This window comes from Spinacia oleracea, chromosome 1 (genome assembly GCF_020520425.1).
Source record: "Spinacia oleracea cultivar Varoflay chromosome 1, BTI_SOV_V1, whole genome shotgun sequence".
Taxonomy (NCBI): Eukaryota; Viridiplantae; Streptophyta; class Magnoliopsida; order Caryophyllales; family Amaranthaceae; genus Spinacia; species Spinacia oleracea.
Window position 1 is genome coordinate 60,231,966 of NC_079487.1, and position 16,080 is coordinate 60,248,045.

The 16,080-nt window shown below is 40.7% G+C and overlaps 1 protein-coding gene and 1 non-coding gene across 2 annotated transcripts; one reads left to right on the forward strand and one right to left on the reverse strand.

Annotated features, from left to right (window-relative positions):
* Positions 1-1,805: 1,805 nt before the first annotated feature.
* Positions 1,806-1,911, reverse strand: LOC130466561 (small nucleolar RNA R71). Its single transcript, XR_008926763.1, has one exon. It is a non-coding gene; the product is annotated as a small nucleolar RNA R71 (small nucleolar RNA).
* A 1,564-nt stretch (positions 1,912-3,475) lies between these two features.
* Positions 3,476-3,793, forward strand: LOC130465015 (uncharacterized). The gene has a single exon (XM_056834095.1). It carries the CDS (start codon positions 3,476-3,478, stop codon positions 3,791-3,793), a length of 318 nt encoding a protein of 105 aa, XP_056690073.1.
* Positions 3,794-16,080: the final 12,287 nt, after the last annotated feature.

The following is a 16,080-nucleotide window of genomic DNA, read 5'->3' on the forward strand; positions in this document are numbered from 1 at the left end:
TGATGCGATCGCATCTGGGTATGCCCGTTCGCACGGCTGCGCGGGATCCCCTTTTCGAATTTAAACTTCTCATTTTTAGGGGTTAATATATAAATAGATTTTTCATTATTTTTATTAGTTAGTTAATTTCAGAAACAGAATTTAGGAAGTTTTAAAAGGTTTGCTCTTCAAGCTAGTGTTCTAGAGAGAGAAACTCATTGATTTCAAGCTTCAAATCTGTAATTTCTTCAACTCTTCTCTTTTTCTTGCAATTTAATTCAAGTTCTTAGTATTTTGTTCATGCTAATTTGTCATAGTTCTTTGATTGTTCTTCAACTTCTTGAATTTCTTTTGCTTTGATTTTAATTCTCAATTTTCTAGTTGTTGATTTTAGTTTGCAATTGAATTCTGGATTCTCTCCTCTTATTCCTTCAATTTCATGCTTGCTAGCCTAGTATTAATGGATTTCTTGATTTGTAGAATGATTAGTGAGTAGAATTAGGTTAGGGAAAGGGGAGAATCTAGGGGCTTAATTAGGGGAAATAGATGATTGAATTGATGAATGATTGATGTGATTAAATTGATTTAGTGCTAGGATTTTCCATGACCAATTGAGTGGTAGTTGCAAATGCTAGTTGATTGGATTAGATTGGAATGTATGATTTAGGTTTGGCAAGACATTGTGAGCCTAAGTCATGCAAGTGAATGATAGTTCCTATTATATGCAAGCTTATCTAGCTTAGGACTATGCGAAAGCTTTTCTATAGGCTAGGTTGCTCCGCGTGCTCTATCCGAGAGGTGGCGAGCACGTCATTTGGTTTCATTCCCCTATGTGCCATGTCTTTACATCATTCATGATTATTAGATGGTAGTTCATTTCCCCCGATTTCCCTAGCTTATCCCCAACTCCCTAACGTTTCCCTTCCTTGATTCAATCTAGTTTAATTGTTAGTTTTAGTTTCTTAGCGATAATTCAAACCAAATTCTTGTTCGAACTAGCTTAACTCTAAACTCGATAACCACCGTTTCTTTGGGACGATCCCTATACTTGCCACTATAGTCCATATAGTTGGTAGTCTAGCGGTTCTATAAATTTTGTTTGGTGAGGTGTTGATCTATCAACGACGGAAAAACACCATATCAAAATGGCGCCGTTGCCGGGGAACGGTTGTTGTTTGTTGAGTTAGTTGAGACTAGTTCATTATTAGAAAATACAAAAACATTGCAATTTTTCTTAGCTTTCTTTTTCCTTGGCATTTCTCACGGTTTTTCTTGAGTTTGTATGCTTGTTAGAGGGCGTGCTCGTCAAATGAGCCTCCATCCTCTTGACCTCGAATTAGAGAGGACACTTAGGAGACTAAGGCGTGTATGGTCTAGCTCATCAAGCTATAACAGATTCGAATCGTTGAGTGTTGGTGAGGAACAACAAGAGAGTGAGCAAGTTTTTAAGCATATGGCGCTCCCGGTTAAGAACTTGGGAATACCGGGGGCATTCGAAGCTACATGCGGTATTCAAGCCCCCACAACAAATGCCAACAACTTTGAGATCAAGCCCTCCTTGATCAATTTGGTCCAAAGCCACCCTTTTTGTGGGAAGAGCAATGAATCACCTCACGAACATCTCAAACAGTTCGAGCACTATTGTGACACAATAAAGCACAATGGTGTCACATCGGATTACGTGAGGTTGACATTGTTTCGGTTCTCTCTACTTGGGCGAGCAAGTGATTGGCTTGACAAGGAGGTCAAGCCCAACTCACTTCGCACTTGGACCGAGGTGACGAGTGCATTCTTAAACAAATTCTATTCGCATGGGAAGACGGCGGAGTATCACCACAAGATTCAATCCTTTGAGCAAAGGCGAGATGAGTCACTCTTCGAAGCTTGGGATCGTTTTAAGGAGTACCAAAGGGAATGCCCTCACCATGGGATCCCTAAATGGTTGTTGCTTCAAACATTCTACTTGGGGTTGAGTCCAAGTTCAAAGACAAGTCTTGATGCGGGCGCGGGAGGTCCCATCATGAACCAAACTGAGGATCAAATAGAGGAAATCATTGAGGATGTAGTTCAAAACTATCAATCTTGGCATGTAGGCACAAGGAATTATGGTGGGAAAGGTAGGAGTGATGATGGGAAGGGTTCGGTGTACGCCATGGAGCAAGCACGGATGATAGAGAAGCTTAGCTCGCGATTGGAGAAGCTTGAAAACACACCAAGCCAACCGCCATCACCATCTATAATTCCACCTCCTTCGGCCACTCTTCTCACTAAGGGGAAGAGCAAGGTTAGTTCTTATGACTCAATGCCTCCGGGCACTTCCTTTTGCGATAATTGCCAAGACTATAGTCACTCCCCCAATGCATGCCCCCTAGTTCATAATTTGTCTTTTGTGGATTATGGCCCTTCGTATGAAGGCGATTTTGATGTGGAGCATGCTAATGCCTTAAATGAGAGGTCTAGGAATGATAACCCTAACAATCAGAATTTTGCTAGGCAACCTAGAGGCCCCCCCATGTATGGTTCCCACCAAGGCTACGGCCAAGGAAGTGGGTATGATAGCCAAAATCAAGGTGGCTATAGAGCACAAGGCTATCAAAGCCAAGCGCCCTATGGTCAACCTCAAGGTTTTGGCAATCAAGGCCAATACAACCAAGGTAGTTATAATCCCAACCATCAAGGTGGAGGGGGTTATAACTACTCCTATGGGCAATTTAGGGGTGCCTCAAGTGGGGGTTATCCTTTGAACTCGGGAGGTCCTTATGGTGCATATGAAATCCCACCTCCCGGATTCAATGGACCGAGGACCTTTGGCAACCAATATCAATCAAACCTTAGTGGTTATGGCATTGCACCTCCACCACTCCCGCCTCTCAAGTCAAATCTTGAGGCTCTCATGGAGCCGTTTGTGGGGGCGCAAGCCAAGAAGATTGTCGAGTTTGAGGATGGATTCAAACAATCCACCACTCAATTGAAGATGATTGAAAACCAATTAGCTCAACTTCCTAATACCATTAGGGAACATCATGCGCATGCTAGTCTCCCACCCCAAAGTCATGCTCCAAAGCAAATGAATGCCATAGTGACAAGGAGTGGGAGGATTTTAGATGATGTTTCTAGAGCTAATAAGGTCTCGAAGCCCAATGGGAAGGATCAAGAGGGAGTCATTGAGTCTAGTGACAATGATTTGGTAGAATAGGAGCCTCCCATCAACGATGAAGGTGAAACTCCTATCCCAAAGGAGGCAACTCTCCTACCTCTCCCCACTCCTAAATTTCCCTATCCTCAAAGATTCATAAGGCACAAGTTAGATGTGCAATTCTCAAAATTCCTTGATGTTCTTCGAAAATTGCACATCACTCTCCCCTTTACGGACGCATTGAAAAAAATGCCTACCTACTCAAGGTTCCTTAAGGAAATCTTGAGTGGGAAGCGGGATTGAGACGTAAAGGAGACGGTGAACCTCACCGAGAATTGTAGTGCTATAATTCTTAACCAAATGCCACCCAAACTCAAAGACCCGGGTAGTTTTTCTATCCATTGTGCTATTAAGGAGCTTGAAATAAGCAATGCCTTGTGTGATTTGGGTGCTAGCGTTAGTCTAATGCCTTATTCGGTGTTCGCCAAGCTTGAAGTTGGTGATCTTGTCCCAACTAAGATCACCGTGCAACTTGTCGACCGTTCGGTCAAGTACCCTATTGGCAAGGTTGAGGATGTACCCTTGAGAGTTGGTGGCCTAGTGATCCCCGTCGATTTTGTAGTCCTAGACATAGATGAGGATGTGCATGTCCCTATTGTTAGGTTACGATACATATGACAAAACATAAATCATGCGGAAAACCTTAATGCCAGGAAACATATTATTTACACATAATCATTTAGCATAATTTAGATGCATACACTTTGTAGCGTGCCTTCCCTAGCTGCGCCCGAACCGAACAAGAACAAGTCTTTAGGACTCCAAGTGTCGTCCCTCCGTAGATAGTCCACAGCACGTCCGGATCCGCCTTAAGCTTGACCAACTAGAATCTCCCTTAAGGTTCCTAGGAATTTTCAGCTAAAATGGTTGCAAGTGTTTGGCTGATTTTTGCTTCAAAATCTTACCTTTGAATACTTCAATGTTGTATATAAATTTGTGACCCTAGGCACCTATTTATAGAGTTATGGAAAAGGACTTATAATCCTATTAGAATACTAATTTAGTTTAATTAGAATCCTGCTAGGACTCTATTAAATAAACTTTATCTATTAGGATTAGGATTTAATCATATGACGAATCCCGATAGCTTTAGGATTCGTGTAACACGCACACGAGCAGCGCACAAGCACCGCACGCCCATGTGCAAGCCTTCCGGCACACGCACAGCGCACATCACTGAGGCCCACTTGCTCGCAGCCCATCGCTGAGCTCGCACGCGCCAAGGCTTGGCTGGGCCTGGCCTTGCGCTAGGCCTGGTCGAGGCTTGGCGTGTTATTGGATGCGTTGGCTTGCTGGGCGATGGCCTGGCTTCGTGCTGGGCCTTCGTCTAGCAAGCCTCGTCCGATGCTAATTCGTACGATACGCTTTCCGACTAAATTCCCGATTCCGGAATTCATTTCCGTTACGGATAATATTTAATATTTCCGATTCCGTAATTAATTTCCGTTTCGAACAAATATTTAATATTTCCGTTTCCGGAATTATTTTCCGATTTCGATAATATTTCCGATTCTGACAATATTTCCGTTTCCGGGAATATTTCCGATTCCGACAATATTTCCATTTCCGATAATATTTTCCGATACGTACCATGTTTCCGTTTCCGGCAACATCTACGACTTGGATAATAATTATATTTCCTATACGATCCATATTTCCGTTTCCGGCAATATCATCGTTTCCGGAGTATTCATTTCTTGCTTTTGACGATCTCAGCTCCCACTGAAACCAAGATCCGTCGATTCCGAATATTCATAGATGGAGTATTTAATGCCATTAAATACTTGATCCGTTTACGTACTATTTGTGTGACCCTACGGGTTCAGTCAAGAGTAAGCTGTGGATTAATATCATTAATTCCACTTGAACTGAAGCGGCCTCTAGCTAGGCATTCAACTCACTTGATCTCACTGAATTATTAACTTGTTAATTAATACTGAACCGCATTTATTAGACTTAACATTAAATGCATACTTGGACCAAGGGCATTATTTCCTTCAGTCTCCCACTTGTCCTTAGGGACAAGTGTGCATTTCCTAATTCCTTTGTCGCTTGATGCTTGCTCTTGAACATAAGGTAAGAGTTGTCATCCTTATTATGTCCAGAGGTGTTTCTCGTTTTCAGAGTTCAACTGATCAAATAAACAGATAATCATAACCTATGATTCATCTGAGCACGGCCATGCATTTTACAGTGTCTAGCTCTCCGGGTGGCCTTGTACAACTTTCAGCATCTCATCCCGATTTATGGGAGGACAATCCCAATCATGAGATCTTGAGATTAGACTTAGTTTGATAGGTGATTACCTGAGCGTTGCCTTTATAGCCTCCTTTTACGGTGCGACGGTTGGTCAACGTCAAAGTAAGCAGTTCTCAAACAAGTAATCTCAAATCACTCAGGTATTGAGGATAAGTGTCTAATAATTTTAATGAAATTTACTTATGACATATTTTTATCTCTTACAGTAAAGTTTCATAGGTATTTCCAATACTAGTCTTCCCAAAGTAAGTATCTATGCAAATGATTACGACATTGCCATGTCCTCATAGTTCAAGAAACAGAACTACTAGTCATCTTGCATTCTAGCCGTCTAACATTTTCTATGCGTCCATCTTTATAGAAAACTCCGACCAGGGACCATTTTCAACTTTTGACATTCAAGTTCCCTTGATAGACATTTCTTAGTCACAGGACTGGTCCTGACAGTCTATTTTGAATATTTCGTCAAATTGAAGGGACTCATCATTTAATACTAAACCAAGATTAAATGGACTGGTCCTGACAGTCTATCTTGAATGTTTTACAACCATGGGTCTCAAAACCCATCTTTAAAACATTTCATGGAATTCAAAGCTATGCTTGATTTCCAGTGCTACAATGTGAGTGTTGCTTCTCACGTGTTGCATAGGTTTAGTTATCATGCTTTGCCAATCTTAATATCCTTTTCATCGAATGTGTTTTCGAGATAGGATGCATGATAAGATCTTTTGAGTGTGTTTAGTTTGTGATCTATTCTTTCTAGCTACAAGAGTGGTTCTACGCATTTTGCAATGAAGAACCATCAAGTCAGCAGACATGTGATCTACCCAAGTTCAATAAAGAACTCTTTAACATAAACAACCCTGTTTAATTGCTTCTTAGGCAATAAGTACTTTTACTTCAACTGTTTAGGTTGCTAGTGATGCTTTGTTTGGATTTACTTATCCAAGCAGTTCACAGATATGTGGATGACTTTCCATTTGTATCTCAGAACATAGATATTAATATTTAATTTCCCACGCAACAACTCATGGCCTCCAATCCATGTTGTCATTTCAAAACACGATGCTCTTTAGCCCGTCCTTGTCAATGGTTAACTCCAAAGGAATCTTGCTTGATCCTTTGCCAGTGTTTTATGCGTGTAGCATCAATATTTAGCATATCTTTATTTCCTTGAATCAAGAACTATTCCTATGTACTTTTTCAAGTACCATAAGTTTTTCTTGATCTCAATCTAGTTGATCTTTACTTTGATCAATAGAGATTGGTATATGTTCGTCATGCCTAAAGTCATACGATATGTTTTGGCGATCCTTATGTTATATCATACTTCCTCCATTTTTTTTAATTGCACCATCTGGTATTTCACGCTTGCCAATGCACTATTTTAACCACTAATATCTCTCATTATACATTTTAAAAAATTATAAAAAATTGATAATTTGAAAGTATATTTCGAGACGAATCTAACAAGATCCCACATGAATATATATTTCCTTACATATAAATCACAAAAAATAACTATATAAGAATATGGGAATAGTGCTAAAACCAAGATGGTGCAATTATTAAAAAATGGAGGAAGTACATGATAAATTCTTTTGCAGAATAATTCCCAATTGAATTCTATTCATGTAACTTTAGCTCATCGAGTTTCAGTAGATACTAAATCCAGCTAAATTCTTTGACATATAATATAGGTTAAGAATCTCACTTAGATCCTTTGATGTTTAACTTAGTAAATGCTTATATATAGTGTTAGGTTATGATACATATGACAATACATAAATCATGCGGAAAAACCATAAAGCCAGGAAAGCATATTATTTACACAAAATCATTTAGCATAGTATAGATGCATACACTTTGTAGCGTGCCTTCCCTAGCTGCGCCCGAACCGAACAAGAACAAGTCTTTAGGACTCCAAGTGTCGTCCCTCCGTAGATAGTCCACAGTACGTCCGGATCCGCCTCAAGATTGACCAACTAGAATCGCCCTTAAGGTGCTTAGGAATTTTCGGTTATTATTGTGCAAGAGTGTGGCTGAATTTTCTTTCAAACCATACCCTTTTGAATACTTCAATCGTGTTTATAAATTATGACCCTAGGCCCTTATTTATAGAGGTTTGGAAAGGGAATTGGAATCCTAGTAGGATATGATTTAATTAAACTTAGAATCCTACAAGGACTCTAATTAATTAAATAATCCTAATAGGAATAGGAATTTAATCATACACCAAATCCTAATAGATTTAGGAATTGTGCATTGTGAGGGGGTTGAAAAAGCACGAGGCTAATGCGTGACCTCGTCCCTCGTGGGTGTGACGATTCTTTTATTCAATCAAGTGTAATTGGATTTCCTGTGAGTATACACCCAATCGACTAGTAATATAGGAGTCGCCATTCAGTTTTTAACAACAATGAGAAAAACTGACAAAACCCGGTTATCGTGACATAAAGGGAGTGCAATTATGTTTGACCATGATGGTCGTAGGTTCCCTTGTGATCCCTGGTGTGGGGATCTCTCAACATACACCCGCAAGGTAGAGATTGAGGGTTCGGGGGACTGTAACTACCGAGAGGAGTACTTCGCTCGTCGATAACTCCAGAGGCAGGATATCCTTACTAGCTCAGCATAAATAATTGAAGGGACATGCGTTAACTATTAAACTAATTTGGGTTGATTTTAGCAATATGCAACATATAATACTAGATCGATCGCGATTATCTGATTTAAATAGTATTAAGGGACCTAGCATGATAATCCAATTTCCCAAAAATATTATATTTGTTAGGCGTGGTAGAACAATCAGATTTAGTTAGTTTAACAGTTCATAAAAAGGGCGAGGAAAGCAATTAAATCATCGAGAAGGGGCACATTACGACGCACCCTTGAGAGGTGCGTCACGGTTCTCAGAAAACTAACCACTTTGACTTTGCTATTTCTCCTTTTTATTTAACGAATCTCAATTATGGGACAGGATACGTTCTGTTCGATTTATCGATCGATTGCGACAGAACGCGTGAACAATTTTGCAGCGTGAGGCTTAGGCTAAGGGTTGGAGTCAATACTCAGAATATAATTGTGTGTTGTGTGTGTGTTCTTTTCACGTCGAACTTAGGGGTCTATTTATAGGAAAAAGTGGCGTAGAAAGATAGTTTTTCAGGAATTTGAATACGAAACGGATTAGGAAAAGAATCCGTCCCAGGTATTTTCGGCGCCCAGCTCTGGGCGTCAAAGATTTCGGCGCCCAGGGCTGGGCGTTGAAAATAGGGTATGGCAGAATTCTTTGTCAGATTGGACTCTAGAGTAAGGAGTTCATTAAGAGACTTAATCCGAGTTATTTGGTGCGTATCAATTTACGACGGAATGCGTCTGGGCCCTTTACGAACTCTAGGTTCGTTATGAGTTTAATTAATACGTTAACTCTTTTATCGAACTGCGATAGGAATAGAATTCCTTTTACAATTTCTATCTCTTTTAGGATTTATGTTGGAGTGCAACGAATAGTATAGAAACTTTTAGCAACTACCCTTTACGATAGTTACTATTTTTAGCAGGTTTCCATAAATAACAGGTTTCGGGTGAAATGAAAAGGGGAATTGAGATTCGTTTATTTTATAGGAGATGCGTTGTCAAGTGGAGATTTATGCTTTCATCATCGAACCTTTCCCTTTCGGGAATGGGGACAAAAGTAGGTGTCTACAGTTAGCCCCCACTTTGACTTAGTCTTGGAGTAAGACGATGGTCAAAGTATTAGACGGAGTGCGTCACACAAGCCATGGTGTATGTGACCTGTTTTGCGAGGGTCTCACGATCCCCCGAGTGATAACATTTGACTTAAGGGTCATCACTTGAAGTGTCGACATATCCCTCACGTGTCATTGGGATTTGTCAACGAATAGTATAGAAACTTCCTCACTTTGTCATTGGAAGGATCTAAAGGTGCGTGAAACCCCCTCACTTTGTCATTGGGAGTAGCTACAGATATTTTCGAAATCAAAGCTATAAAGTTTGATTGGGCCTGGCCAAGCCCAATCACGAGGTAAAATGTTTTTAAAAATTCTCATTTTCAAGGCTAGTTAAACGAGAAAACCCCCTTGTTTTTATAGGAAGTAAAACGAAGGAAAATCCAGCACCCTGGTTTTTATAGGACGTAAAATGAAGGAAAATCCAGCACCCTTGTTTTTATAGGAAAATCCAGTTATCGCTGCAGCGACTAAGGACCTGCGCGGTTTAATGGCGCAGACCCCGCCGGCTAAAGATGGCGAGCCTGTCCGCTAAGGGTGGACACCCCGTCCGATAGAAGTGGACGGATCTGTTTTTGAAATTTGAAAATAAGGACCTACGCGGTTTGTGGCGTAGACCCCGCCGGCTAAAGATGGCGAGCCTGTCCGCTAAGGGTGGACACCCCGTCCGATAGAAGTGGACGAATCTGTTTTTGAAATTTGAAAATAAGGACCTACGCGGTTTGTGGCGTATACCCTGCCGGCTAAAGATGGCGAGCCTGTCCACTAAGGGTGGACACCCCGTCCGATAGAAGTGGACGAATTTGTTTTGAAATTTGTTTGTGCTTTTTGAAAATAAGGACCTACGTGGTTTGTGACGTAGACCCCGCCGGATGAAGAGGGCGAGCCTATTTTAAATTTGAAGACTTTATTTTTCGAAAACTGAGGACCTGCGCGGCTAGTGACGCAGACCCCGCCCGCTGAAGGTGGGCGAGCCCTGTCCGCTAAGGGTGGACGCCCCGCTCGTTGGAGGTGAGCGAACCTGAATTCGTCTTTTCGATTTGGGATTCGTGTGCCGCGATCTTGCCCGATTGAGGTGGGCAAGTCCCTATTTCATTTCTTTTCTTGTGATTTCTTTTGAGAATTTCTTTTCATTTATTCTTGCAGGAGCGAATTCTTTCGAGGGATGCTCGGATTTAGTTGCAACCTGAATGTGGGTTGACAACATGCTTAGACGGACCATTGTCTTGTGGTCATCATCCTTTATGGTTTTGAGTTAGTCCTTACGGCTCAATTTTGCCACTACCTGGGTCCTTGATTAGGGGACTATGTATAGGTATCAACGGCGACCTTTGTCTTGAGGTCGTAAACCGGTTTATTTTTTATTTTTTGAGACATCCAAACACGGGATTTCGTATAGCGTAGTCTGGGAATATTGTTTTTAACTTTGTATACTCTATATTTTCTTTCGAGCCCCCAAGAATTCGTGCTTGACGGTTATTTCTTGTTGAAGAGGTTCCTTGGGGATACGCATTTCGTAATGTCCTTGATCATGTTTGGGATTGCGCTCATAAGTGCGAGCGATCTTTGTAGTGGCGTGCTACTTTTAACAAAGCCGCGAGGTGCGACTTTCGGCAATTTTAAAGTCGAATGAAAATATGGCAGGGCCCTATAGAAGTCAGAGCTGTTTTTTTTGGGTCTGTGATCATTTTCGGCGCCCAACCCTGGGCGTTAAAGATTTCGGCGCCCAGCGCTGGGCGCTGAAAATAATTTCTGGCGAGGTTTCTTGATGACATAGTTGGCCTCTTGTTCATTTGCTTATTTCACTTGGAAGTTCTATGTATTCTCTCTTCTTTTGTTTTTTTCTTTGTTTTTAGAACGTGATGATTTTCTTGAGAAGCCGTAGCCGATTGGTGGACTACGGTGCTTGTTGCTTTGGGGCGATTATTTTAAGGAACTGTTGCTCTTAAGGCGTACAGTTATTGCGATAGTTGGGCGAGTCTATATGGCCCGAGGAACATACCTTGAGGTGTAAGACTTTGATCGTTCTTATATTTTTTTTGAACGTGTTCGTGAATGATGATATGTATGTGCGAACGAGCGTTCATAGAATGGCGGTTGTGTGCGGTCCATTAATCAGATTGCTTGAATTGTTTCAATTTTTTTTTGAGCAACGACTGATTTTGAATAGTTTGCTTAGAAGCTTGATAGGGTTCAGGCCCATTCATGAAGTGGGCTCAAACATCGTGCCCTTTCGATTGTTCAAACATTTGCTTCGAGAATTTTTTTTATTTAGCTATTGTTGTTTCGTAGCTTGGAGCTCCCAAGTATGCATGTTGGGATGTTTCCTTTTGGCGTACGATTTTTGTAGGTTCTTTCGAGAAAAATGCCTTGGGGTTCCGCTCGTGTAGGTGCGAGCTATCCCTTCCTTGGTAGGTAATATTTTGCTACCTTTAATCCTTAATGTAGAAGTCGTGTGGCTTGCATTTTGAATTTGGGCGATAAGTAGTCTTTGCCTCTTTTACACGTGCTCCTGGTCGTGCCTACATTAGTGCAACATGCCTTACTCTTCTTTTAGACTTGTGCCTACATTAGTGCGTCTGGGCCCTACATTAGTGCAACATGCCTTACTCTTCTTTTAGACGGTTGAACGTATGGTGCGACGTAGGCTTGTGTGGCCTAACGGCGTGTCTTAGAACATTCTTCCAGGTGTTGGGATATCATTTGCATTGGAGTATTTCATCATGCCTTGTTCAGGTGCTCGAATAAGTGTAGCACCTTCTGCGTGGGTTTGCACGGCTTATTACTTCGTTCGATGCGAGGATTCATAGGTGTTTCTTTCTTGTTTTTATATCAGGGCAAGATTTAGCAAGCAGAGATATTCAGCGCCCAGGCTGGGGCGTTAAAGATATCGGCGCCCAGCTCTGGGCGTTGAAAATGATTTATAGGCAGAACTTTGATAGTTTCTTTTTTTGATTTTTTTTCTTTCGCCTTTGCTTTGGAACGATGTAGACTGTGTAACGGGCGCTTTATAGGGCGAGCGTTATGTGCAGTGGTTTGATCGGAGTTTTGGTGACTCGCGATTTTCAGTTACCCTTGTTAGTGGGGTGACTTTATATATTCTAAGTAGCGCTTAGAGTTTGGGAGGGTTTGTAGTCATTCTAAGGTTCGTTTTACACGATTAAAGCTTAGGATTGAGCCCCTATGATGTATGTAAAAGCATTAGCGTCGAGAATTTGCGATGAAATCGTCATTTCGAGAATTTTTAGAGTGTTTTTCTCAAGCCTCCAACTGTAGCTACGGGATTGGCTTGGTGCTATAATGCCTTGCATACGTTTTTGTGCATTCATGGTGACATGGATCATGAATAGTTTGAACCAAACTCGTTTAGTGCGAGGTACGTTCGAGTAGTGATTTTGCTACTTCTCTTGTAAATGTCGTATTGTGCGACATTGCCATGGTCAAGGTAGTCACATGTTGAAGTGTGCCTTGACCAAAATCTAGGTGCCTTTCTTTACCCATAATCATATTTAGAAATCTTTTTGACTTACTTGCAACATCAAGATAAACACATACTTAGCTTAAACCAAACGACACTTTATTATGTTCGAAGAAGTCTTTTTATTTGAAGTCCGAGTCCTACTGTGTACAATCCGAGGTGTCCTAAGTAAGTTGACTTATAGAAGGGTTCGTACAGGATTACATGAGTGAATCAAAATACTGTTACGATTTTTGGAATGCTGTCTAAGGATTAGCTGGAAGCCAAGGTGCAGGTGTCAAGGTATACTTGTGCCCGTTTGGCTTATACTTTAGGCTTTTTAGGGCCATCTTTTCCAAAATTGCGGGAATATAAACAGTTTTCAAATTGGCTTAGATTTACTTGGTGTATATCTGTATAAAAGGTCGAGGTATACTTAGTTCCTTCCCTAGCTCTTTCATTTCACTTTTTAGCCCCCAGTTGCTGTTATGTCTTCCCATTAATAATGTTTTCAGATTTCGATTTTAGATGCCCGTGTCATATGTCTGAGCAGGGTGAGCCTTGGTTAAGTGCCAAGTCCTATTGACAATGTCTTATTTTTTTTCAAAGGGGATTAGCAAGCATTTGAATTACCATGGACGGGTGCCCTGAGTTCGAAGGAACGATGGGGCGACGCCGTAGAACAATCCTCTTTATTGCAAGCTTACTGCCTTTATTACTTGTTGGCGATTATGACTGTGTCTAGTGGTGAAAGAAGGTCTTTAAGCGAACGACTATGTCTAGTTGTGAAAGAAAGTCTTTAAGTGAGTTAGCTCGCTTTAGGGAGGGTCAAGTCGAGTACTTTAGAGGTCATGGACGCTTGTGCTAGCCCCCATTCAATTGAGGCAAAACGATCTTTTGAGTCTTGGATAGCTAAGTGCCTAGGAGTGTGAGTGCTCCTTCTGGCAAGGGTACGTGCCCTTATTATTTTTCGATGTGTGCTCATTAATTTTGGCATTTTGATGACTTGGATTCTTCCTTTGACTTTCATTTTTCTTTCGACTTGGATTGCAAGTAATTAAATTTCAATAAGGGACTTTTATTTTTTATTCTTGTTTTTCTATAGGCTTTAATATTTTTGCAAATTGGTTGGACCGAATCATGGATAGCCTACGTATCCGCCTTAAATAAATTTAATTTGGAATCAGGTCTTGCGTAGTTCTTAGCCTAGAAAATGGTTTCTTAGAATGCCGATTCTAAACAAGTACGTTTTGAGGTGGAAACATATTATTTGAAACGGTAGAATGAGTGAAGTTTATTATTATTTTAATCTGCTGCCTTGCCGTAAGCCAATTTTTTATTTTTTTTTATATATTTATTTTGAGTACATGTATTTTTGGTGGTACGTATATCTGAATACGTGCTGTACCCCCCCAAGTGTTCGTTATTTTTCCGTTTATGTGCGGATAAAATGACGAGCACTTCTGGATAAATTTTAGCAAGCAGATAGATTCAGCGCCCAGGCTGGGGCGCTAAAGATTTTGGCGCCCAGCTCTGGGCGCTGAAAATGATTTCTGGGCGGATCTTTTTTTTTTGTTGCGCTAAATGCTTCTTTTCTTTCTAGACTAACTTTTAAAGGCGCTTTGCAAAGTTTGCTTTTTTATTATTTATTTATTTTTTGTACTTTTCATTTGTCTTCTTTTTTATTCGTGACTCAAGACGGTTTGAAAGATGGGTTGAATGAGATAGGATAATTCGTATGGGTAAGCACGAGGATTATATCTGCTAGGACTCACAATTTGCAGCCTCAAGCTAGTGTCATGAGTTTACATCAATCAAGGCCAATGAGTAGCATAGGGACGGCTCAAGGGTATATCAACAGGATGTATCCAAACAAGTTATATGGTCATTATGCTAATGGTGGTGTAAGAGCAGGTTTGGACTTTGGAAATGATGGGCATGACGCACGTGTCAATGGCCGTGCGTGGTTTGCGGTTGATAACAAGTTAAAAAACAAGAGTTGAGGTAATGGTTTCTTGGGTTATGGCGATGAGAACATGGATGGGTTAAATGAGCTGAACAGGGACCCCATAGCGAAGGCGTCTAAGAGCGTAAGGATTGGAAAGGGTAGACATCGTAGAATTTTATGATTTGGATTGGTTGACTCAATTCTTTTCCTTCGTTCACTTGGGTAAATTTCGCACTTTGGGAGGTACGGGCTAAGTATTTCATGGCTGACTCTTTTCGCTCTCCCTTTTCTCTTTCTTTTTAAGTATTTCATGGCTTTCTCTTTTCGCTCTCCCTTTTCTCTTTCTATTTTTTCTTTTGCTTGGGATTTCTCCCCAACATAAATCCTTCAAATTTTTTATTTGGGCTAAAAGGGTGGATGGTTGTGGTTTTTGAGTCACGAGGCGAGACTGAGTGAGCCTCGTTTGTTAGGCCTATAGTGGACCTTTAATTTTAGTAGGCCTAGGGTGGACCTTTAATTTTAGTAGGCCTAGGGTGGACCTTTTAATTGTCTTTACTTTGCAAGCGTATTTAGTTGTTTCTTAAAAGGTGCAAATAGCGTAGATTCAAAATGTTGTTTTTACCTTATTGAAATTTAACGAAAGAATTACATCGAAAATATCTTTTTTGCTTCTTTTCAGATTCCAGTTTTCAGGATTTAATTGGAAGTTGTGATTTAGACTCAAACTTTCATTTAACCTTTCTGATTATAACCCGTGTAGGAATATAAGGAGGTGGCCTAGACTCAAAATAATGACGTGGCGTAAGCCTATAATACTTGACCAAGCAACTCTCAGACTTAGGCTAATTGGACCATACCTTTCGTTGGTTGACACTTTAGATTTTAACCCTTGGGTGTTCATTTGTCATGCGCCATTTTGCTTAATGTTGGCAAGGTGGTTAGTTGGGGAGATCGAATTTTTATTTTTGCAAGAATAGAATCATTAGTGCGGCTTCTCTCTTAGTGTGTATTGCTTTACCCCAATGGTAGCCTTATGGTATGCCGATTTGGGTATTTTCATGGTTGGTCATGTTGCATTCATGGAAAATCTTTTAGTCCATACTTAGTAGTATTTCAAGGAGCGAGTGACTCGAGAGGACTATGATAGTCGTGACCCAATGTGATTATAAGCCTTGGGGCCATTAATTTTTTCTTTGCCAATGGTATTAACACCTTAGGTTCACTTTGGGGGTTGTGCGACTATGGGGGAATGATTTCCAGAATGTGACCGTTTCCATTTTGCAAATACTATAATATATATTCTTTTTATTGGTGAGAGAGAGTATTGAGGCCGTGGATTCCTAGCAAGGGATGACAATTACATATGGGCGCTCATTGATTTAAATGTTAGGAAGGGAGACTCAATATGGTTTAACCTTTTAGTTTGCAGAACGACACCAAGTATTAGGACCGATTCTATAGATAAGACAACTAAGACTTGGGATTTAGATTG

Bases quoted from the DNA above. Each gene is read 5' to 3' on its own strand.
- LOC130465015 (XM_056834095.1), top strand. From the start codon at position 3,476: ATGCCACCCAAACTCAAAGACCCGGGTAGTTTTTCTATCCATTGTGCT.